Source organism: Chlorocebus sabaeus, chromosome 24 (assembly GCF_047675955.1).
Source record: "Chlorocebus sabaeus isolate Y175 chromosome 24, mChlSab1.0.hap1, whole genome shotgun sequence".
NCBI classification, from domain to species: Eukaryota; Metazoa; Chordata; class Mammalia; order Primates; family Cercopithecidae; genus Chlorocebus; species Chlorocebus sabaeus.
Window position 1 is genome coordinate 47,066,996 of NC_132927.1, and position 25,843 is coordinate 47,092,838.

At 47.3% G+C, this 25,843-nt stretch overlaps 1 protein-coding gene across 1 annotated transcript in view; it reads right to left on the reverse strand.

Annotated features, from left to right (window-relative positions):
• Window positions 1–3,435: 3,435 nt before the first annotated feature.
• The window catches only part of MAP3K9 (mitogen-activated protein kinase kinase kinase 9), an 88,967-nt gene continuing 66,559 nt past the window's right edge, over window positions 3,436–25,843 (reverse strand). Inside the window, exons 6-12 of the mRNA XM_007987160.3 lie at window positions 23,363–23,603; window positions 21,078–21,200; window positions 19,284–19,437; window positions 17,251–17,319; window positions 15,675–15,787; window positions 13,325–14,128; window positions 3,436–11,657 (exon numbers count right to left, since the gene is read on the reverse strand). Coding sequence (XP_007985351.2) covers window positions 11,173–11,657; window positions 13,325–14,128; window positions 15,675–15,787; window positions 17,251–17,319; window positions 19,284–19,437; window positions 21,078–21,200; window positions 23,363–23,603 — 1,989 coding nt within the window. The 3' untranslated portion in view covers window positions 3,436–11,172. The remainder of the gene's footprint in view (window positions 11,658–13,324; window positions 14,129–15,674; window positions 15,788–17,250; window positions 17,320–19,283; window positions 19,438–21,077; window positions 21,201–23,362; window positions 23,604–25,843) is intronic.

A 25,843-nucleotide genomic window follows, 5' to 3' on the forward strand; every position in this document is an offset into this window, starting at 1 on the left:
TGCCCCTAGGAACCCCCCACAGCACCTCCTTCTTAGAACGTTCTCTGTTCATGTGCCCTCACTGGATTCTGCTAGCAGTCTGCATGTGCTCACCATTCCAGCACCATCTCTCCACTGGAAGGAAGGGATGAAGAAAGGGGTGGGGGGGAACAGGAAGTTGGCCCTAGTTCTACCTTCCATAAGCAGGGCTTCTGGAATCACCTTGTTATACTGCTCAGGGCAGGGGACAACCTTGAAGCCAGTGGCCTCTGGAACACCTGCAAAGGAACCTGCTTAGCATGGGAAAGCATCCTCAAACTACTTCATTTGCCATTGTTTTGCTGAATAGAAAAGTAACATATATTCATTTTTTTAAAGTTTAATACATTCCAAAAGAACATTTTTAAACCATCTATGATACCTCCCCACGAAGATAACTGACTTTCTCCCAGTCTTTTTCCTGTGCCTGTCAGGTGTGTAATTTTTTAGATGTAAACATATTTTCTGTACATAATGGGGATCAAATTGCTTTTGAAACTTTTTGTATCCTATCATTTAGCTTATATCATAAGCATTTTCACATTTTCTTATTCATGAAAAATTTAACTTCATGAATAACCTATTCATGAATAATCTAATGGCCACATAATATCTCACATGGTACATTATAAAACTAGCGCTAGGACCCCAGGGTGAGGCATTACAAGGTTTACTTTTTTAAAAAAGGTGGAGACAGAATTGTGCTGCCTGAGAGGAGAGGGAGCATCTCGCCATCTCCTGCCTAGGTATCTTTTATTCTTCAGGACTCAGCTCAGGATCTGTCTCCTCCATGGAGTGAAGCCCCAGCTCAGGCTAAACCCAGCCCACGGTGCTCCTTTAGCACCCCGTCATGGCGCTTACTACATTATATTAAACAGATTTCTTCATATTTTGGTCTCTCCCACCAGACAATATAGTCTTTGAGAACCTGGCTAAAGAAGCTGCAAATCTCTAGTGTCCAGCTGGTACCTGGCACAGGAAGATACTCAATAAATGCCTTGAAAAGCAGAGTTGAAGCAACCCCCTGTTGTTGGGCATTTAGACAGTTTCTAGTTTGTGAAGAGAGCCTTCTTGCTCTCACTGTATCAGATTCCATGTTGTTGGGTGAGGAAGAGGGTGGAAGAAGACCCAAATTCTTATTTGGGTCATTTGTAGTCTCTTGAATGATCCTATAAACAACGTGGGATGACTTGTAAATCTTTATCTGCATTCAACTCAGTTGTTTTGTTTTTTTTGTTTGTTTTTTTTTTTGACAGGAGTTTCGCTCTTGTTGCTCAGGCTGGAGTGCAATAGTGCGATCTCGGCTCACCGCAACCTCTGGTTCAAGTGATTCTCCTGCCTCACTCAGCCTCCCAAGTAGCTGAGATTACAAGCATGTGCCATTACACCGGCTAATTTCATAATTTTAGTAGAAACGGGGTTTCTCCATGTTAGTCAGGCTGGTCTCGAACTCCAGACCTCACGTGATTCACCCGCCTCGGCCTCCCAAAGTGCTGGGATTACAGGCATGAGCCACCGCGCCCGACCCCAACTCAATCTTATGATACAAACACAGACACCAGAATCAGACAAGTCACAGCTCCACTATTTGCCAGTTGTGTGGTCTCGGGCATGTTACTCGACCCTCTGGCCCTCACTTTCTTCAATGTAAAATGGAGATAATAATGGACCTACTCTTAAAGACGTTGAAATATTGTAAATGAGATAACATAGGTTAGGTCTTGGTGCAACGGTTGACACATTGAACTAGTTTTTACTACTATAGAGCAGTAATGGAATTACTAGGCCTGTGTTGTAGTTCTTAATACCATATGGCCAAGCTGCTTTGTAGAAACATGTAGCAATTTGTATACATATTAACAGTATATGGTGCCTGGCCGGGTGACCTAGCTCATGTCTGAAATCCCAGCACTTTGGGAGGCCGAGGTGGGGAGATCACCTGAGATCAGGAGTTTAAATGAGACCAGCCTGGCCAACATGGCAAAACTCCATCTCTACTAAAAATACTAAATTAGCTGGGCATGGTGGCATGTGCCTGTAGTCCCAGCTACTGGGGAGGCTGAGGCAGGAGAATCACTTGAACCCAGGAAGCAGAGGTTGCAGTGAGCTGAGATCGCACCACTGCATTCCAGCCTGGGTGACACAGCAAGACTCTGTCTCAACAACAACAACAAAAAAAACAGTATGGCACCTTTCCATATGGCACCAGCAAGGAGATTGGTCAATTTTTCATCTTTGCCCAGTTGGCTTTACAAAGGTTTTCTGGATTCTGCTCAAACTAACTTCAAGGCTCAGCAAAAGGTCAGACTTGCCCTCACAATCCAAGCATCCAGCACAGAACCCCACCTCAGTCACCCCTCCCCGGGTGTCAGAGAAAAGGGCAAAGAGGTCAGGGAGAAACGAAAGGTTGTATTCACGCATGAGGGTGTCTATTTAAGTTCAGAACTCATTTTTTCCACCTGCAGCTGAGTGATGAAATAGAAGATTCAAGCAGTGAAGAATGGCCTCAAACAAGATTCATCCTGTCTGCTTTTATCCTCATCCCCGCCTAACACAAAATCATGGAAAGTGAGAGCACAAAGGCTGCTTTGTGATCAGCTTGCTCCAGAAGAGGACCAGAGAGGTTAAGTGCCTTGCCAAGGTCACACAGCTGACAAGTGTCATTAAGAGCATCAGAGCCACAAGGAATCTGTGACCCACAGCCGGCAAGTCTTATTCACATGTCTACAACTCCATGTGTTTGTCCTCTTAGCTCCATTCACAACTTCACCAGGAACGTCAGCATGGTTAGGGGTAGGGAGTAGGAGACAGCCCATACTCACAAGCAGCTCTGAAAGCCAAAATCCACGAGCTATGCGAAAGTCAACTGTGAGCAGAGACTGCACCGTTCGGCAGTGTCATTCACAAAGGCCCCCATGATCCTGCTGGAGGCTCTTAGACTCTCAGAGAGGCTTCTCACCCACCTCCTCTTTTCTGCAGCATTTCCATCTTTCTCCAATTATTTTTTTCCCTATGAAAACTCCCTGGAAACAGCCCAGTTCCTTAAGCATTCGGTTTAATTAGAAAGAAAAAAGAGGCCGGGCGCAGTGGTTCACGCCTATAATCCCAGCACTTTGGGAGGCCAAGGCGGGTGGATCACTTGAGGTCAGGAGATCAAGACCAGCCTGGCTAACATGATGAAACTCCATCTCTATTAAAAATACAAAAAATTAGGTGGTCGTGGTGGTGGGTGCCTGTAATCCCAGCTACTTGAGAGGCTGAGGCAGGATAACTGCTGGAACCTGGGAGGTGGAGGTTGCGGTGAGCTGAGATAGCACCACTGCACTCCAACCTGGGCAACAGAGCGAGACTCCGTCTCAAAAAAACAAAACAAAACAGGAAAGGATGCGTTTACAAAGAACCAAAACAAACCAGAGGTAATCGTTATAACAGTTTTATTCAAGTCTCTGTGTGCTCTGGCGTTGAGACCAGGCTGAGATCAGCGTTACACTGTAATACAATAAGAGGTTTAGCCATTGAACCAAGCCTGCTTGGCATCCCTAGTTAACAATTTACAGTACCTCGAAAGAAAAAAAAGCCAAAGGAAAGAACCTGATAAGTTTCCTTCAGAACTTTTTCATCTTTAAATATTGTTGACAACATACAATAACTTAAATCCCAAAGCAAAGTGGGAATTCAAGGACATGGGGTCAGGACACATGGACAAGACATTGGAGCAGAGAAGGTCTAGGGATAAAAACTAGTAGCTAATTACAGAGGAACCAAACAAACACATACGTGAACTTTCACTTCACCTAGACTTAAAAGCCCTAAGGGGGAGGAAAAATCGCAAAGTAAGCTTTTCTGTGAACTAAGTAAAACCTACCTCCAACTCCTTTCCTTAATCCTCTAAAAGCCTTAGACTATAACATATCTGGGTTTCCATGGCGAGTGGTTGTGGGCGAATGTGCAGGATGCGTAGGGAGGGACATCAGAGAAGAAAGTAAGCAAGTTCATCACCTCCCTTCTTTGCTACAACTGGGTATCAAGGGCATGTGGCTCAATGCGACAAAGAGGCAAAGGCCTGACCTCAAGCGCCCAGGGAGGAAACACAAGCTATAGTAAGGCTTCCAAGCTTCAGAGACTGACAGAAAAGTGAGGAGAAGCTGGAATGAAGAGCAGCAACAGGGCACCTGCAGGCTGGAAACAGAGGAGAGAGGCTCATGGCCTTCAGTGGTGTTGGGAGAAGAGCTACAGAATTGACATGTCCAGCTCCTGTGTGCTTCAAACCCCTGGAGTCATGGAGAGGAAACAGGGAGAGGAAGGCAGCCAGCAGCACTGAGGATGTCAGCTGAGACCTGTGAGGGTCCAAGTCCGGTCACAGGCAGACGACAGGCGAGCCAAGGACACAGCTCCTCCTTGGGCAAAGGGCAATCTCAAAACCTGGGTGGACCTGAGCTAGGCCAACTTTATCTCAAGAGCTTCTAAGCAGTGGCTTAGAAATGCGCTCAGAGGAAAAAGACAGGTGACTTTGCAACCCAGCAGATTAGCAACTTGCTTCCTAGCAGTGTGACCCTCGGCAAATTACAGAGTCATCAGAGCCTTGGTTTCCACATCCTTAGATGGGGGTAACACCCACATCCCAGAATTATTGTAAGGAGTCAAAAATTACACATATATGTGAATCACTAGGACAGCACCGCCCCTCCACATGGAAAAAAATTATCATGTATTATCAGTCTTCATAAGCAGGCCGGGATACATCTACGCCTCAGTCTGATGGTGATGAAGAGCCACAGCCAGCATGGCATCTGAACTGGAGGTAGAGATAAACGATAAGAATGAAATAAAGACGACAGAAGATGAGGAGGGCAGTGGAAATGATACTAGCAGAGGATGTGATGGCCAAATTCTGAAGACTCACTGGGCAGGCACAGAGCTAGGGATCGTGGCTCTTGGCATGCCAGGGAGTGAAAAAGCCTCCATTCACTTCAGTCCCTTCTGAAATCTGGAGGAGAGAATGCAGTTCATTCACTTCTGGAATTCAAACATGTTCCAAAGAGGTTTAAGATGAGAATCTAAAGGAGCCTCTCTGCCGTAATCACTTCCCTTCTCCAGGGAACATACACACACCCAAGTGCCCTCAGGGCTGCAGACAGCCAGAAAGGCAGCCAGAGAACACCAAGGAACTGTCACACCCAGGTGTAGATCCAAAGTTAAAAGCTCCTAGATGTTTCATTGCTGTAAGTATACACACTCCTATTTAAACGGGAGCACCCCCCAGACAGCTGCTGCCTCACTGAGGACTTGAGGGGAAGGGCAAGAAAAAAAACATAAAACCTATTTCACAGTGGTACCTAAGCCCCTCTCACAGAGGGCAGGCAGGGCTGCGTCTAGAGTGGAGTGAGGCCTCGCCTTGGGTTAAAATTTAAGGGGGCGCCAAAAAACAAAGAACCTCAGTAATCAAGATAAATCATATTCCAATGAAATATTTTTTAAAAATCAGAGTTACTGAAAAATTCCACGATGAATACAGTATCAAAATTCTAAGTCAGGTTTTATCTGGGTTAGTGTCCAGGTGTGAAGGATCTCAGGAACGGGCAGCATACTACTTCTGAAACCTGGCCTTGGACTTCAGTGAATGCAGGGCAAGGAACACGACATCCCCCGGGCCCTCGCTCCCCAAGGCTCCGCTTGTGACTACTCTGACCTCTAGGTTCAGAATGGCCAGATGTCTATCCCTCATGTCCCGGTAGGAGAGGCCTGTCTGTGCACCCCTGGAATTGTATTCTGCTGTCCAATCCTGAGACACCTAACTAGTTAGACACCTATCTCGATAGACACCTATAATGTCCACACCTGCCAATCAGCCTAGTAAAACTAGGAGGGCAGGTCAGACCAGACAGGTAGGAAGATGGGTTAGGGCAAAGGCAGGTCTGTTTCCAAGGGTTAACAAAGAGTGGTGTGGAAAAACTCAGCTCCCACAACCAGCTGGACCCCAAGGCTCTTCTCCCTTACCAGCTCAAGGCCCAAAGCAGGCTCCCTGTAGGGGATGGGGAACCACAGGCAGTAAGAATCAGGGAGGATCAGTCCTACTGGCTCCTGATCATGGAGTGAGCCCAAAATGCTGAAGAGCAAAGCCAGGGTTCCCTAGGTAGCTTATGGAGGCCAAGGTACTTCCAGGGCCCAAGACGGGAAATGGATGAGGAAGCGGGTGTACATGACTGTCAATATCTCATCAGGACAAAATGAGAAACAGCATTCTGAGAGGAAGTCCATAAGAGACTCACCTGGCCCGCACAGCTAACCAGAAGTCCCGGGCTGAGTCACACTAATTAGGCACCTAAGCCCTGTTCATTAGCCTTAATCGACAGGATTTCAGCTTCCTCCTCCTGCCTTCCAACACCAGCACCTGAAGTGGTGAGCACCCACCCAGGTAGCAATGCCAGGGAAAAGCCCAGCAATAGCAATGGATTTTCCTTTCACATGTGAATTTTCATTAATTTGAATTCCTAATCTAGGAATATGCTGATCTGAAAGAAGAGATGCATTTGGTAATGTCTTTCTAACAATAGTATACCTTGACAAAAACAAGTCATTCTCAGATCTAAAGCCAAAGAGAGAGGCAGGTACATTAGGGTGAACCATATGTAACAGCTGACATTCGACTGTTTTTGACATAAAACCGTACATATATTTCATACACACGCACATTTTTCTGTACCAAGGGAAGTGATCTGGCAAGGCTGTAGTTTCTGTGCAGGACTCATGGTTCCAGGACCATACATTTTAAAGTTAGAAGGGCTTCAGGAGGGAAAGTAGATAGCATCGTCCCAGTTCACAGTAGGCTTCTGAAGTCCAGAGAGGGGAAAAGATGTGTGCAAATTCACACACCCAGGAAGTAGGCAGCTTGGATCACCAGGTTCCTGCCAACATGGTTTCAACCGCAAGGTGTGCCATTCACAGCCATCCAGTCTTCAGTGTCCTCTGCTCTTTGCTTTGTTGAAAGTGAGCTGGATGAGTTAGGATTGCTCAGGAGGTGTCTCCTTCACACAACGGAAGGAGGAGAGAGGCAGGACTATAATGTGAGGACCACAGAGGCAAAAGAGTTCATGAAAAGTCAGGTCTAGATGTTCTAGCGGTATCTCATTGTGTCCCTGAGCAACAGCAGCCTGAGGGAAAGGGGGCTTAGTGACCATGACACATATCCCAAGGGTAAGGGGACCCTTTTCCAAAGATTCTTCCAGGAACTGGGATGATTCCAGGCTCTAAACAAATCAGACTGATGACCTCAAGAAATGAGAGACAACCAACTGTCACTCTGATGTTGCTACCAACCTCCCTCTCCCATTTCCTTCTCTGTAAGATACAAATGGTGAGGATGACATTGGCAGACAGCGTCCGACAAGTTAAGTGTGGGAATTAGGAAAGAATGCTTGTCAATACCAGGTGCTACATAAATGCGGCAGAAGGGCATGGGCCTGACGGGGGCTCCCATTAGTCATGCTCAGCCACCTCCAAATCACTCCTCTTCCAGAAGCCAGAGGACGAAAGAAAAGGCAAGTTCCCTCAAGGCAAAGGTGATGAGAGCCACTCTCAGCGATTCATCCTGTAGAGATGAAGGAGCTGGCAAGGAGCTACGGTGCTTCACTGACCTTCTGATACATATACCCAACTCCCTTGAGAGGAAAGCATGTGATGATTGCTTTTAAAGGAAGAAAATCTGAGAGGGGCTAAAGAGACAAGCCTATGGCCACACAGCAAAAGCAGAATGGTGAATGCAGCCAACCTGTTCAGTTTTGAGCCCGGTGGCCTCACTCAGCAATTAGTCCAAGCCACTTTTTCATTTCTCTTCATTTGAATTTTCATCTTTAAGCATTTCCCCTTCTCTACTAGCAAGTGTATCAAATGTACAAGGAAAATGATGTCATTTTGCAAAGGTCAGGAGGAAAAGTTAGCACTATTCTGAGTTGTCCAAATGTAAGGTATCATCGTGGCTATTATTGTTACCACCAGACCCTAGGGATGCCACAGGATGCCAAGTGAAGAAGATCCGCCAAAGCCTCTCAGAAATAACATACAGATAACTGAGGGATCTACTCAGCCTCCTGGCAGCAGTCTGGATTCCCAAGGGGGTCAACAGGGGCTAATCCGAATCAGCGGAAGGAGCTGAAGAACCCAAGGAGCAGGGGCAGAGAACAGTAACTGCTCCTATTATCATCTTCCATGAAGTTGAGCACCTGCCAGGAGCAGAAGGAATGTGTCTTTGTGCAAAGGGAAGGCAGGGGAAGGGGGGGCCGGCTACGGCCACTCAAGTGGCTTCATTCACAGCTTCAGGGCCTGCTCCTGACCAGGACCACAGAACAAGGGAACTCGAGTGAAGAGAAAGCCACTGAGACCTGCTACTACTATACAGATCCTTAGCCCATCTCCAGCCTTGCCCCACAGAGAGAGTGCAGCAGTCAGGGCCCATCAGAGACCAGGTGTGTAGGAGTTGAGAGATGGTAACTGTTCCTTCTTCATGGATGCCCCCAGTAGCACCTTTAGATAACCCTGCTTTTGGCTTCTTTCAGATACAATTATTTCCTCAGCAAAGATCTAGCCTTCCTTTATCTTTCCCCACAGTGGACAAGTAAGGATGGCATTCAACCTGTCACTCAATGGCAGGTGACCATCATTCAGTTTACACTACATCAGTTACACTACATCTAGAAAGATGGCTGCAACCTAACACAATGGCAAACGTTAAAAATGAGCAAAGGAAAAATCTCTGCCTCATACCACAGAGCATTGTGTACAGGCAGCATGGTTTGGAGGGCCATAAGAGTGCCATTTAGTGAAGCCAAGGATATACAGATGTGTTCATGGCTTAGCCTGAGGTGATGGAGGGCCCGGGGGAAGGAAGGCACAGAACAGACTTTTTTTTTGAGATGGAGTTTCGCTTTTGTTGCCCAGGCTGGAGTGCAATGGCGCAATCTTGGCTTACTGCAACCTCTGCCTCCCAGGTTCAAGTGATTCTCCTGCCTCATTCTACCGAGTAGCTGGGATTACAGGCATGCACCACCACGCTTAGGTAATTTTTTTGTATTTTTAGTAGAGACGGGGTATCTCCATGTTGGTCAGACTGGTCTTGAACTCCTGACCTCAGGTGATCCACCCGCCTCTGCCTCCCAAAGTGCTGGGATTACAGGCGTGAGCCACCGCGCCCGGTCAGAACAGACTATGTATGTACTTCTCCCCATCAAGAATGAAGAACAATCATTTGGTTGCCTGGAACTGCTGGTAAGATTCACATTTTTTCCTCCTAGCCCAGGAGGAGGGGAATGGGGACAAAAACAGTATCTTACATACTGGCTTCACTGAACAAAGAGAAGGACACAGAAGAAAAGCAATAACAAAATCTTGGGCAACAAAACCAGTAGTGCCTTCCTGTCCAAGACTTGGTGGGCCCCTTGAACCACAGTGCTAATGGGCTCACAAAGCAAGGAACAATTTGAAAACCAAGGTCACCCCTTTAGTGATCACCAAGGCAGGACATCTATCCTAGTTATGGAGAAAGAGCAGTGACCAACTCATCACTGTTGCCAGCTGCACATTCAGGCAGCAAATGCAAGGAACCTGCTGAGTGACCTCCAAGACAAAAGACAGTGGAGCAGCATTCAGAGAGTCTCGAGGGAAGAGGGGAATGACCTCGAGACTCTACTCCCAATCAAGTCATCATTCCCACATAAAGACAACTGTTCACACATAACACAGGAGGCCTCAGAGCAGTGGCATGGAGAAGACATACATGAGAAAGCTTTAGATGAAGCTCAACATTCAAGTTAAGGAAATAACTTCCAGAAAGGTCAGGGTTGGCCTCTGCTATCCTTCCTACTCTGCTCATGGTCCAGAGCCCAGCATGAGGGGCTCCCTGTGCACAGGCCTTGGTCAGTTTCCAGTATGGGGAACCTAAAGGTTATTGTACATCAGGGGCTCCCTGGGCACCCTATAAATAGCACTTTGCCACATGCATTTACAGAAGGTACTCCTGCTGGCTCCATTTTACTTCAAGGGCATCACAACATGGATGGCCCAGTTGAGAGTGAATTCCCAAGCCCCAGTGTTTAGGTGGCCATATGGTATTCTGCTTCATATGCTGTTCATTGCGGTGATATCTACTAACTAAACATAACTGAAAGCCCACAAACTCCAGGGATTAGAGTGAAGACCAAACGAAGGGAGTAACACATAAAGTTCAGACAACAAAAGGAACAGACAGTGGAATTTTGTTTCTGACTTAGAACTGGCACCAGAGAGTGAGTCCCCCAGTAAACTATTCCTGGGATGAGCATATGATTGTATCCGAACTTGGTCTGATGAGGTCCTGACCCCAAGTAGCTAGATGGGTACCCTCAACAGTTGCTGGTTTGCCCTTTGCTGAGAGTTTCCAAAAAGAACAAGGACATACTTCATGAACCTCTTCACTGCAACTTTACTATATTTTTCCTAACACCCCCGTCCCCCTGTTCTCACTGAGGCAGTTCCCCTTTCCACCTGTGGGCTCAAATAAATAGGTGGGGCACCTGGAAGTGCAGATAGGTAGTGCCAGGTCTATCAAGCCCTGTGACCCCAACTGGGCCACCTTGCTTTCGGTCTTCCTGCTAGCATGAAAGGGCTTAGGACACAGAAAAGCTCCTATCTCGAACCAAGCCAGATTCCCATTCCTGGGTGTTGGGGTACAGTGGAGGAGGAGCAAAATCAATCACAGAATATCCAATACTGGTGTTTGGGAAGCTGAACTCGGGGCTGACAAAGGGACCCCAGGACAGCTCTGCGCACACCCAATTGGCTGAGGAGAGGGAGCAGCAGACAGATTTGGCTGAGTGACTCTGCAGGGTCACTCTAAAGGCAAGGAAGACTGTGGAGGGTGGGGGACATGCATGCACCCCTCCCTCCCCTATACAGCCAGAGCTGATGGCCACAGCCCTTCCAGTGGATATGGGTAGAAAGGCCCTGCAGGGCAGGAGACCCTCTGAAGTGGCCCTGTTTCCATCCCTTCCATCTTCAAAGTGCATTATCAGTGCAAGAAGTAGGGCTGGATCTCAGGGGGTCCAACCCTGAGAAAGGGCTGTGCCCCCCGGCTCCCCTCATCTCCGCCAGCTGTCCCCCTTGCCCGCCCCAATTCTTTTCATGCTAAGACCAGAACTCCTGCTGGATCTCATATGGGGCAGGCCTGTGCGTGTTCAGTTCCGCTCTGCACAGCGGCACGGTGCTGTCCTGACTCTGCCCCTCTGCGTCCAGGTCCAGGAGCGTCCGCTCGGTGGGGGGCAGTGGCCCCGCCTGGAACGGGAGCAGGGCTGGAAGTCCAGGCCGCTCCTCTACAGTGCTGCTACTGCTAGCAAAGCAGGAGTCCAGGTTGCTGGGCGTCTCTGTGCTAGAGCTGTTGGCTGGGGAGGTGCTGCGGGCATGGCTGGGGGACACAAACCACCAAGGGTCCAGTCGTTGCCGGTTGGCAGAAGGACGCGGCCGAGGCAGAAACTCCAGGGTCTTGGGTCTCTCCAAGGTAGAGTCCTGCTGAGTGTTCCAGCGCCTTGGGGTTGGGGGGAAGACCACATTGGGGTCAGGGAGACGGGGGAATTCACCTGGGTCTCGGCTGGGACTGGGGGTTTTCAACATTCCTGGTCAAAAAGACAAAGGGAGAAGCAACAGATGATGTGCCATATTTCGGGGTTAGATATCCACTACTCCCCCACAACACTACCATATCCCTATGCACTCAGGAGAACATGAATCACCAAACGTTTGTGGAGCACCTACTGGGAGGCACTGGGGATACAGCAGTGAACTAGAAGGCCATGATCCCTGTATCTGGTAAGAATAATAGGACATATGGGGGTCATATCTGTAATGAAATAACTTAAGGCAGATGTTGGCAAATGACACACAAGCTAGCCACCTGTGTTTATAAACAAGGTTTTAGGTGGAGTGCAGTGGCTCATGCCTATAATCCCAGCACTTTGGAAGGACAAGGCAGGAGGATCACTTAACCCCAGGAGTTCAAGACCAGGCTGGGCAACATGATGAAACCCCATCTCTACAAAATTTTTTTGCGAAATTAGCCAGGCATGGTGGTCCATGCCTGTAGTCCCAGCTACTTGGGAAGCTGAGGCAAGAGGATCACTTGAACCCAGGAGGCTTCAGTGAGCTGTAATTACACCACTACACTCCAGCCTGGGTGACAGAGTGAGACTCTGTCTCAAAAAAAAAGAAAAAAAGGAATACGATAAAATTTTATTGAAACACAGCCACATCCAGTGTCTGCTTTCCCACTACAGCAGCGTAGCTGAGTAGTTACAACAGAAACTGCACGGCCTACAAAGCCTAAAATATTTACTATCTGGCCCTTCACCAAAAAAGCTTGCTGCCTCCTGACTTAAGGGCATGTCTGTTCATTTACTGTTCATTCATGTAATAAACACGTGACAGGAACAGAGCTAGGTATCAGAAGTCCAAAGGTGAGTAATATAGGGTTTCTGTTCCCAAATAGGTCACATATCTGAGTATAACAAAAAACGGGACAGCAGGTCACGTCAAACATTTAAATACAATTGTTGTTGACATTTAAATCTCATTGAAAGGGTATTACCATCCCCCCTTTCCCTATTGGATTAGAGGCTGTTTCCAAGTCAGACTTAGGTCTGCCAGGGAGCAAGAGACGGTGGCAGGAAAGAGACGGGACAGGAAAGAGTGTGTGCCCCCAGGTGTGTCAGGTGTTGAGGGCAGTCATATGCACAGGGATAGCAGTTTACCTGGACTCATCTCCATGCCTGAGGAGGCACGTATGAGTCAGGGGTGAGTGACGAAGGGTGTGATGAATGGGTGGAAGCCTGCCTTCTGAGTGCGTGTGAACTAATGCTATAATGAGAGGCAAAATCCCAGCTATGTGGCAGAAAATACCCCTCCCACGTGCAGTGCAAGATTCCTTCCTGGAAAATGCATCCTCCTCCTCAGGGAATAACTAGAAGCCAGACTCCTTCCCTTCCTGTGCCCTGAAAACTACCCTAAGACTCAGGGCCGGACACTCCAAAGGAGTCCCAGGTCTTCTGATTCTTCCTAGAACCTGCCTGTCTTCTTTCAATCCTCAGGGAAGACCCCTGAGGCACAGGTCAGAGAGAAGTCAGCCAGCCCTGGCTGCCTCCCTGATACCAAATCTGTATTTCCTGATTGGCTAAGAGGAGGAATGATGTTCACGCAAGTCCATAAGTGCAAAGAGAAAATGAGGCCTGCAAACATCTTCACTCCCTGAGGAGGCACAAAGGAAAGAGAAAAGAGGAAGAAGACTCACCTGCTCCAGGACTGGGGCTCAACCCATTGCTGGAGGGGCTCCTGCTGGCTAGGAGAGTCTCTGGCTTAAGGGCCCCATCAGAAGGAGTCCGCCGGTGACTGCTGGGCTGCGAGGGGGCGGTGAGGGTGACGTGGGTGGGAGTCAGAGATTGGTTAGGATCTCGTTTGAAGCGCTCCACTCGGACATTGACCAGGGGGTTGTGGGTACAAGGGGTCAGGGGAGGGGCCTCAACTGGGCTGACTGGCATCTCATACACGACAATTTCATCGCTGTCAGAGCGCAGCAGGGAGCGTGTGGAGTTGCACTCGGAGATGGAGGAGAGGGAGAGCAGTGTCAGGGAGGCAGCGGGGTCTCCTAGCAACAGCATGGGCTCTTCCTTCTTGAAGAGCTTTCGGGATGGGGGGCTGGTGCTCCGACGAGGACGGCTGGACCTCTGAAAAAGACCCTCCCGTCTTTTCTTCTCCTCCCGAGCTGGTGGCTCAGGCTCCTCCAGGGGAAGCAGCTGGCACTTGCCAGCTTCCAGCAAGTCAAACCCTAGGCCTGTGGCTGCCAGAACAGCCCCACAGCCGAGTAGAGCCACCTCGCAGCGGCGGTGGTGAGCACTGCCCCGCTTGAGGCTGTTCGTTGGCGTCAGCTGAGGGGTACTGGTGGCTGAGTTGACTGGGGTGGGTTCCTCATGGATTCCATCACTGGAGGGGCCATCCCCATCCTCTCCACGAGGGAATGGGATACAGAGGTAGGACTGGCTGGGTGAATGCTGTAGGCGACTCTCTCCACTCCCTGGGCCTTCACTGTCCTCATCCTCTGTGAAGATGACAAGAGCAGAAGAGAAACAGGAAATGGAAGTGAGGTGACAGGAATAAGAATCTGGCCCTTTCCCCTAAACCCAGGCCTCCTGTCTCAGTCTCAGGGACACAAAGGTTAAATGGTATGATGACCAGGACATGGAATTGAATACTGAACCAAGGGGGCTTTATCCAACCCCCAACACAGGGAAACCACTCTCTATTCCAGAGCCCATTTCCTTATAGCAGAAGAAAAGATCCGCTAATTTGCCATTTCTTTCATAAGGGACCTATGATGGTGACTTGCATATCCACTTGACTGGACTGAGGGATGCTTGCATGGCTGGTGAAGCACAGTTGCTGAGGGTGTCTGTGAGGCTGTTTCCAGGAGAGACTGAGATGGGAGTCGGGGGCAGGGAGAGGAAGACCCACCTTCAATGTCGGTGGGCACCACCCAACTGGCTGCCAGCAAGGCTAGAACAAAGCAGCCAGAAAAAGGGGCATGCTCAGCTTGCTTAGCTTGCTCTCTCTGTTTCTCCCTTCCAGACAGGGACACGTTTTCTCCTCTTGCCCTTGGAAATCAGAGTCCAGGTTCTTCATCCTTTGGACTCTCGGACCTCTAACAGAGGCCTTTCGGGGGCTCTCAGGCCTCAGACTGGGGGCTGTACTGCTGGTTTCCCTGGTGTTAAGGCTTTCAAACTGGGACTGAGCCACTCTCCTGTCTTCCCTGGGAGCCACACTACAGGCTTTTCTCATTCTCCAGCTTGCAGATGGCCTATCACGGGGCTTTGCCTTTGTAATTGTGTGAGCCAATTCTCCCTAATAAACTTCCTTTTGGTTCCTATTGGTTCTCTCCCTCTGGAGAACCCTGACTAATAATGGCCCCTTAACACAAAGTGCAGTATGAGTTTCTAGAACACTGAACATTCTAGAACAAAAACATTCCCAATGTTTTTATACCTTAAAATTAAAAGGGCCTCTGGATTTCTAGGACAATGGCCTAGCAACTTGTCTTAGGATCAGTCTCCTGCAAAGGATTGGAATCCCTAGTGCAGGACAGCCAATCTACTCTGTTGACTGATGTATTATGACCCTGGAAATCTACAGAGACAGCATTATCTGAGAGACAGTGTGGAGAAGCACCTCCCCATTCAGTCATTACAGGGCAACATGGGAAAAGCTTCCTGGGAGAAAGGCTGCAGTGTCCTTACTGCCATCCCCCACTTTGTGGACTCGCCACACTGGGGAACTAGATCCAGATAAGGTAAATGAATGATATAATGCCTCACCCATCTGCACTGCCCTAAGAAGACTATGGCTGGTCCCTTGGGATAGAATTCCAAGGGCAGGCTCCATGGCAGCAGCAGGAGGAAATGATAATTTGGGGAGACTCAATGAAATGGGAGTGGAGCAAACTAAGAAGGGATAGGGTAGGGGGCAGGAGTTGAGTAGAAGCGGAGACGGCCTCCATGAAGCAGTAACAGGGGTCCTTAAACAGTCCTAGAAGCTTCGGCAAGAATGCCCCAAGGGAGCAGGGAGAGAGCCAAGACAGGAGCTATGCTTACCCATCTCCATAAGGCTGGTGAACCCTGGCAGGGCCGGGCTACTCCTCGGGCCCTTCACCAGGTTGGGGGCACTGGACGACCACTGCTTATATCCATCTACCAGGGACTTGAGGCTGAATCAGACGAAAAGAAGAAACTGTCAGAACTGGTTACCTTTCTTACTCGACCCTCAGCTTCATGGGGCTATGGAGACGTCTCTCCCTGCCTGCTTCACATTCTACCAAAGAGACTCGGAGTACATACAGGCAACGACCCTTACCAAGCCCACCTGCTTCACAAACAGAAATGCACATGCTCCAGGGAAGAAAAGGGCAATGACATGACCCACCCCCCTCACATGCTGCTGTGGAACTATAGAAAGAACTAGTGGGCAGGCTGGCAAGCAGACAGAAAGAATAAGGATGGCCCTGCTGGCGGGGGTCTTGCTTGAGCCCATCTTAAGAGAGAAGCACTCAAAGCAGACACTGGACACAACACATTCATGGCATTACAGTTACTGTGATGCAAAGACCTGCGAAGCCAGGCAAGCACCGGGCAGCCGAGCTAGCAGAGATGGATCAGGCTACTCCACACACAGCGTTTCTCAGACTCTTTCCACGCTTTATGGCATGCTTACGCAACTTTCAAAGCCATCCCCTTTTCAAAAGGAAAGATCAACCAACAAAGCTGTACCAACCCAGTGCACTGTGGGACAGACCTATGTGGGTAGTGCACAGTGCTGAAGCAGAGCCCTTGGTTTGTCTGGGGGTGGAGAGACAGAGGACAGGGGCTCGCTTTCAAATCCCTGTAATCAGCTCATATGGAAAGCCAGAAACTCTCCGAGGATATAGCCTGGGCACCCCGCCAACCACTTTGTAGAAGGTGGGAACCAGAGGCCTAGAAGCACTGGTCTTTTCCCTAGAGGACAGCAAAAGGGAGGACTGAGGAATCTGTGGGATATGGTTGCCCTGGAAATATCAGGATTATGACCAGAGTTGCTCTTTTGTTTGTTTGTTTGTTTGTTTGTTTAAGGCTAGAAAGAATCATTCAACTAAAGACCACTTTCCCCAAAGCCCTAGCCATCTTGAGCGAGACAGAGGATCAACTTTTTCCCTGTTCAGAATTCTGTTTCAAGTGCTATCAGAAATACCAGCAAATTAAAGTACATCCCAACCACCACTGGTTTCAACCAAAATACAGAGACAGAGATAAGCCTGCTGCCAAACCCACAGCCTGGGGCTTCCAACTGAGACTCTCGTAATATTACTTCCAGCTCTGGATCCAGGAAAATCCAGACTAGTAAAGTCAAAACCAGTGCTGAAGACCAAAGGACAAATAGCCACATATCTAAGCCTCTCTAAAACCAAGCAGGAGTATCCTAATTGGAGTGGTCAGTGGAGTGAAGAATATGGTAAAATAAGATCAACACAGGAATTTTCCCAAGGTGCACAATGGTACTGCTTAAAACAAAAACAAAAAAGTCAGTTCAGCCCTGGCAATAACGAGGCTTGATTCTATGGGGTATGCTGTGAGAACAAGGAAATGGAAGGGACATTGTTACCAGGACAGGTGGTGAAAGGGTGAAGATGAGACTCACCCCAAGTGGAAATGTGGAGATTCTGACGGGGTACTTAAACCATTAGCTTTCTCACGTCTCTGAGGGGATCTTCAATGAATAAAGAGAATCAGTAGCAGGCAATGGAGGGTACATCCAGCTCAGCCTCTCCCACATCAAAGATGGACTCACACTACATCGCCAGCTGCCTTCCCACTGTGCAGCCGCAAAGCCCACACCATGAAAGAATCTTAACAAGATGATCCTGTTTAAGCCACCACAGGCCCAGGACAAAGATCCCTGGGCACCTGCAGCACAGTTGCAGGGGGCCTGTGAATCCATAGATACCCAAGCAGTCTATAGAGAGGTATGCATGTTTGGACAAATACGTATTATTTTTTAAAAGGATGAGGATGCAAAACTCACTTAACATTACTGAATTCAAAATGGCTTTTGTTCATCACGTTTTCTTTAGTTAAAAGGTACTAAAACCAGAAATATTATCACATAGAAGTTCTCAAAATTTCTGATATTAAAGAGGTCTTCACTCAAGCCTGGATAGAATCTACTTTTATTCCTTCAATAGGAACTGAGAATCATGAAAAAATTAAGTCATGTATTTTTTAATTCCTTCAAAAGTTTGGGAGGAAGAAGAAAATTCCAAAGTTAATATTTTGCAATGTGAAATAAAGTTAATTTACTACCAAGACCAAAAAAAAATTCTTTAAATGAAGCAGAACCATAGGAATTATTAAAATCCATAGCCAGTCTGGTAAACTCTACCTGGAATCACATTAATGGCAAGAAATATCAAGAGACTCAGGGTGACTGACTTTCTCAGACCCAGTTCGACCCTACTCTAGCCGAGAGCTCAAAGGACAAACTGGAGAGCTCTCGCCCCTACAAAACTTAGTAGAAGAATCTGCTCCCCCAAGGATTCCATCGCTGGATTCTTACCTACCTGAGGTAGTTTGCGCTACATACCTAACTTTCTGCTCAGAGGTATCTAGTGATTTCCAAAGCCTAGCTTCAGAGACTCAATCCTTTATGAATCAAACTGTGATTTCTACCTTCAGCTCAGATCTGACATGGGAAAATCATAGATTTTGGACATGGAATCTCAGTATTTAAAGGATTACCAAGGCCATTTGCAGGTTCAGGGCACTTGTAAGCCTGATCCCATTTATAAATGAGAAAACATAAGGTTACACAGCTAGGTGTGGTGGTGCCAGGGTTCGTGCCCAGGCAGTTTGGTGCCAAAGTCAAAGATCTTCACTACTACACTGTGAGTGCCTGGCCTGGGAAGAACCTAGGCTCAGGGGAGAATTTGAACCCCAGGCCTCAAGCCCATGAGAGAGAATACAAGCACACTCAAGGCTCTCAGCCCCCTTGTGCCCTGCCCAGAGGAGGCCATCATACATGGCAGCATGGCTATGAGGTGAGACCTGAAAGAAGTTCTAGTGGCCCTGGAGTTGTATAAAACTGCACTACCAGGGCTGGGTTATTCTGCCTGCCCCTGCTTCAGGATGAACCTCTAGGCAACAGAGTCCTGTTAACCTCTGCTCTTTCTTCTCTTTCCTCTGCATGAATGCTTTAAGGACGAAGAGCCAGGTATAAGCAGAACAGTCTGGCAGAACTTTTTCCATTTGGTTAATGCTTGGGCTACTTGCTACTCTGAGTAGAACGCCTTCAGGGGTTGGCAAACTATAACTGGTGGGTTAAACCCTGCCTGCCACTTGCTTTTATAAGGTTTTACTGGAACACAGTCACGTTTGCTCATTTACATGTCGTCCATGGTCTCTGGCAGCTTCTATGTTCCAACAGTGGAGCTCAAGAGCCATAGGAATCACTAAAATATGTATTATCTGGCTCTTTATGGAAAAAGTTTTCCATGTCTGTCCTAGGAGGTTCCAGGAACATGGAGGTCGAAAAACTGTTGTAAAGATCAAGAAGCTTGCAATTTCTCAGAAAGCAATCAAACACACGACAGAGAAAAAAAAGGTATTTCATATCCCATGTTTAAATGGTGCATCCATCTTCAAGCGAGAAAGAATTTCATGTCATCTGGCACTTACCCTTCATCTCCCGAGGCAAGCTCCTTCTGACCAAGCGTCCCTGGCCCCCACGTCCGCCCCTTCTTCTTTGGGGCCCTCTTCTCCTCCTCCTCCCCTTCCTCCTTTGGGACGACTGAGCTCCTGCCCCAAGTTTTGCTGCTTTCACCTGGTGTCACTGTGAATAACAAGGGTTGGACAGGATCTAGAACATGGACAGACAGGGCTCCCCCAAACTAGCCTCTACACCGCCAGACACACACACACACATTTGGAGCTGCAAGGAAGTTAGACCTTATCAAAAACTCTGTGCCCAAGTGGACCCTTCCAGGAAAGTAATGGAGTTCTCAGCCACCAATCATTTAGCTCTCTCAGAGTACTAAACATGGAAACACTTCTTCAATTTTCACAAATCCAATGTAAAGCTAGAGCTCAGGCCAGCTAGACATCAGAGTTCCAAACAGATCTGACTTAACTTGTTTTGTTGGGTGGGATTGGGTAGTGAGCAAATAAGGAGGCAGGTGAGGGGGGAAAAAAAGACAAGGGGTAAGGAAGGCATGGAAATGCAGAAATCTTGAAAAGAAAGGGCCGGAAAGGAAGAAAATGAGGAGTTCAAGGTTATGGAAAAGAAGTCAGGAGTAGGAGAGGGGGAAGGAACAGGCCTAGAGAAAGACAGATAAGAGAGTAGGAATATTTTTCTGACATGAATACCTCGGAGCAAGGGTTGAAACCCAAATGCCCCAGGGATTGTGTTTATATCATAAATGAGCGAAGTGAACTAGTTACCAAGAAACAAGGAGTTGAAGGGGCTGAGGCAAAATATGGAGTATATGGAAGCTGCTATTAGTGCCAGCCAACTGCAGCCACATGAAAAAAGAAACTCACTGATTTCACTTCATTTTTCAAGCTAGAAATCTTTCATTTTTTTTTTTTTTTTGAGACGGAGTCTTACCCATGCTGGAATGCAGTGGTGCAATCTTGGCTCACTGCAACCTCTGCCTCCCAGGTTCAAGCGATTCTCCTGCCTCAGCCTCCCGAGTAGCTGGGACTACAGGCGGGTGCCACCACACCCAACTATTTTTTTTTTTGTATTTTTAGTAGAGGTGGGGTTTCAGCATGTTGGTCAGGATGGTCTCCATCTCCTGACCTCATGATCTGCCTGCCTCCGCCTCCCAAAGTGCTGGGATTACAGGCATGAGTCACCACGCCCGGTCGAAATCTTGGATTTTTAAATAAAATCTCTCTGTCTTTAAATCAGGGAAACTAATTCATTCACATATGGGTGTATATTCACACACACACTTATATGTACGTGTGAGTATATTTTTTTAAGCAAATACTGCAGCAAAGATAAAACCGGTCCAGATTTGGCTTATTATAAAGTATATGGCAAGTTTCCTTAGGACCTATACTTTGAAAAAAAAACCCTTCCTTTGGACGCGTGGATGAAAGAAAAACAACAATGCCCCAAATATGGCAAAGAGTGTGCGAGGTTCTCAGGCCAGGTAGTAACCTGTATCTACATCACACACCAGTTTTCAAATTGCTTTGCGAACCACTCAAGATCCCATTAGTACCCACAAACCCCTTTGCTGATATGTGACTAAAAGGTAGAGGGGGCAGTAGTAAAGTTAATGGAGAGAGACAAGGGAGAGGGCTAAGGGTTTGCGTACATATGTGCATGTATATACACATTGTCGAGGAGAGGTGGCAGAAGTTATGGATGGAGCAAGCCTGGACCAGTCGGTGGCTGGACAGAGCGGGGGACAGGTGCCCCTGGTGTGTTCTGGCCCCAGCTAATTTGGGAAACAGTCTCACACTGGATGGCTCGAAGACGAGGAATGATGGTGGGGCTTGCAGGAGGACTTGAGCGGCTGTTGATAAGACTCTTCCTTTTATCCATGGTGGGGGAGGCCTGCACCGTGAACTTGTGCTGGAAATCTGCTTGGGGAAAGACAAACACATGCATGCATTAACACTTCCCATAATCAAATTCATATAAGAAATCTGACATTTCTCGGCATCCTCGAGGGACAGGTCCCAGTTTCCTGAAAAGCTCTTTGTTCACCTGGGAAATGTTCTCTTTTAGAATCATCTCTTTTTCCCAAGGGACATGGGGAGATGAACGTATAAAAAGATGGAAAATTCACTGTGCAAGGAACTTCATTAGTGAGCTTCATAAAGTTGTCTATATAATGAATATAGTTTGAGCAATTATGTATTAAGAATAGCTGTTTAGCTCATGAGATATTGTTGATTATTCTAGGAAATTTAACTTAAAATTATTGGTTTCACATAATCTATTATCAGATAGATTTGGTCCTTTTATCTCAGGGACTGAAGCAGGGACACTGATTCTTCTCACTAACTGCAGACAGAGCAGGGTTTCAATGACTAGCCCTTGTGGGAACCTAGGGCAGTGAGGGAGATGGACCAAATGGCTCCAATTCGGACACATTCCAAAGGAAGTTACAGTACAGCATAAAGAATGTAAAACTTACAGCACTGAATTTCTCAGTTTCAGTCTCCTCATCTATCAAAGAGGTATAACAAACAGCTGCTTGCTTGCACCTATGTCTCCCCATTAGACTGTGATCTCCCTGCAGGTGGGAACTACAGCTTTTCTATCTGCATCCCAGCATGCAACAATATGCTGGCACATGCTAGATGCTCAAGGGGTGCTTAAAGACTCCATGCTGTCTGAAAAGGAAAAACACATGTGCAGCAAGGAAACATGGCTTGCTGAGTTCCCTTATCTGTACTTAATCAAGCCACCATTCTAGTGCTTAACATCATCTACTCCTGCCCCTATTAGACCATTCTTTCTTTGTTCCTTACACTTTTTTTTTGAGACGGAGTTTCACTCTTGTTGCCCAGGCTGGAATGTAAGGGCGCAATCTCAGCTCACCACAACCTCCACCTCCTGGGTTCAAGCAATTCTCCTGCCTCAGCCTCCTGAGTAGCTAGCATTACAGGCATGCCTGGCTAATTTTATACTTTTAGTAGAGACAGGGTATCTCCATGTTAGTCAGGCTGGTCTCAAACTCCTGGCCTTAGGTGATCCACCAGCCTCGGCCTCCCAAAGTGCTGGGATTATAGGCCTGAGCCATTGCGCCCAGCCTGTTCCTTACACTTCTAATAAGCCTGCTTTCTAGGGCCTTATAGACTTAGAACCCAGTGAATACCTTTATCTACATCAACACACATTTTAGCATTCAGCTCCCTCCATGGATATATTATACACCACAAAGATTCTAATTCATAGTTTCATATTTCTTTATATTTTCCCCAAGGCTGAAGTACAACAAATGCACCTCTATTCAACTGATGTATCTGTCTGAAAGGTCACATGTAAATCTTATCAGGTAAATTCCCATACATTAAACCTAATCTCAACTGTACTCAGAGGACTAATTAAAGAAACCTCAGCCAGGTGTGGTGGCTCACACCTGCAATCCCAGCACTTTAGGAGGCCAAGGTGGGTGGATCACTTGAGGTCAGGAGTTTGAGACTAGCCTGGCCAACATGGTGAAATACAAAAATCAGCCGGGCGTGGTGGCACGCGCCTGTAATCCCAGCTACTCACGAGCCTGGGGCAGGAGAATCACTTGAACCGGGGAGGTGGAGGTTGCAGTGAGCCGAGATCACACCATTGCACTCCAGCCTGGGCAACAAAAGCAAAACTCTGTCTCAAAAAACAAAAAAAAAGAAACCTTGAGACAAGTTATTTTGCAGAGCCAAAACTTCTCATGCCTCACACATGCATACCCTGGAATGTTTTCCCCCAACTTCATGCTTCCTTCTCCAGGTTTGCCTAAAGTGAGATGTGCCCCTGTGAGCCACCAGGCTTCTAGCAGCCTGGACCTTGCCAGGTTGTCCTTACTTCATATTCTGTGTTCACACACGTGCAACAATTTCCCTGGAGTCGGGTAGATTTTCAGCATGCCAGTCTTTCCACTGAACAGAATGGCCCATTTCAAACAGGCTGGAGTTTGAGCCCCAGGGTGTCATGTTTCCAAGCTCAGTCCCCGGCTCCCATAAACCCTCTGCCACACCAGCTGCTTGCCCTGCTCCCACTTCTCAGCCGGTCCCCGGCCACTGACCGGAAGGGAGGCTGATGCGGTTGCCATCCTTGAGCTTCAGCCGGCTCTTCCTGAACTTGCCCTTGCGTTTCTTCACTCGGGGCTTCTCCTGGCACAGCTGGTGGATGATGATGTTGAGCTCCCGTTCCAGGATGTCAATCTCCCGCTCCGCCAGCTCCTGCTCCCGACGCCGCAGCAGTTCCTCCTGGTTCTTCTGCTGCAGTGCAGCCCGTGTCAGCTCCTCCTCCCATGTGCGAAGTTCCTGCAGGAAGAGCAGAACCATCAGAGAAAAGACTGGGGTGCTCAGTGCAGAGGGGCTCTGGGGTGAGGCCTGAGAGCCCTCAGAGGGCTCATGGTGACCTGGAGAGTTCTCCTATGATGCTCAGTGAAGAGAGAGGATTAGATAGCTGGTAAATGAACATCAGACCACCTTGAATGGTGGGGAAAGGAAGGTTCAGAACAGCCATACTGAGGGGACAGCCAGAGAAGCTAAAGCCACAGGCCAAGCCCTAGAGATGGGGGCTAAGAGTTTCTAGTTACTCCTTTCTTCTTCATTAAAATTGCCTGAGATAAAATAAATAAATATATATATATAGGTTTGACTAGAAAATATAATCATGTATTTATTTACAGACTTGGTTCTACTTTACTTTCTATTTTTTGAGACAGAATCTCATTCTGTCACCCAGACCCAGGCTGGAGTGCAATGGTACGATCTCAGCCCACTGCAACCTCTGCATCCCTGGTTCAAGTGATTTTCATGTCTCAGTCAACAGAGTAGCTGGGATTATAGGCATGCGCCACCAAACCTAGCTAATTTTTTTGTATTTTTAGTAGAGATTAGGTTTTACCATGTTGGTCCCCTTCCCCTCCTGGCATCAAGTGATCCATCTGCCTCAGCCTCTCAAAGTGCTAGGATTACAGGCGTGAGCCACTGCGCCCAGCCAAATTTTTTCTATTATATAAAAGATGTTTTTTCACCAAACGCAATGGCAACAAAAGCCAAAATTGACAAATGGGATCTAATTAAGCTACAGAGCTTCTGCACAGCAAAAGAAACTATCATCAGAGTAAAGAGGCAACCTACAGAATGGGAGAAAACTTTGCAATCCATCCATCTGACAAAGGGCTAATATCCAGAATCTACAAAGAACTTAAACAAATTTACATGAAAAAAACAAACAACCCCATCAAAAAGTGGGTGAAGGATATGAACAGACACTTCTCAAAAGAAGACATTTATGCAGCCAACAAACATATGAAAGAAAGTTCATCATCACTGGCCACGAGAGAATTGCAAGTCAAAACCACAATGAGATACTATCTCACGTCAGTTAGAATGGTGATCAGTAAAAAGTCAGAAAACAACAGATGCTGGAGAGGATGTGGAGAAATAGGAAAGCTTTTACACTGTTGGTGGGAGTATAAATTAGTTTAACCATTGTGGAAGACAGTGTGGCAATTCCTCAAGGATCTAGAACTAGAAATACCATTTGACCCAGCAATCCCATTACTGGGTATATACCCAAAGGATTATAAATCATTCTACTATAAAGACACATGCACACGCATGTTTATTGTGGCACTATTCACAATAGCAAAGACTTGGAACCAACCCAAATGTCCATCAATGATAGACTGGATAAAGAAAATGTGGCACATATACACCATGATACTATGCAGCCATAAAAAAGGACGAGTTCATGTCCTTTGTAGGGAGATGGATGAAGCTGGAAACTATCCTTCTCAGCAAACTAACACAAGAACAGAAAACCAAACACCACATGTTCTCACTAAGTGGGAGTTGAACAATGAGAACACATGGATATAGGGAGGTGAACGTCACACACCCTGTGGGGGGTGGGGGGCTAAGGGAGGGAGAGCATTAGGAAAAATACCTAATGTAGGCGACAGGTTGATGGGTGCAGTTAACCACATGGCACATGTATACCTATGTAACAAAACTGCACATTCTGCACATGTACCCCAGAACTTAAAAGTATAATTAAAAATAATAAAACAAAAAACAAACAAAAAGATGTTTTTTAAACCAGAGTCAACTTAATCCAGCTTAAAATGTGTCCACGGTACATAAATCATCCTCCAGATAACACCTAACAATCAAATAAAAATATATTTCCAGGGTGGCTGCTCAAAAGCTATGTGAGGCATGTCATCTGAATCTTTATGTTCACGTGAGGAATGAATCCACTGAGGTATGTGGTTTCAACTTTCACCTTATCTTAAAGGGCAATGATTTGCTCTGGAAGAATCATGAAAGCATAGCAAGGAAAAAAGAGAACATTTCCTGAGGTCTTTTTCAGGTACTTGCTCTAGAACCAAATTTGGCTGCTGCTCTACACACTCCACTGAAATGAACTGTTCAATGAGCACAGGAGATGCCACCGCAGAGCAGGCTGTGCCCCTGCAAGTTTGAAGGACAGTCAGTCACACTGCTAGGGGGAGAGCTGAAGCCAGAAAGCTGGAGGGTGAAACTGGGAC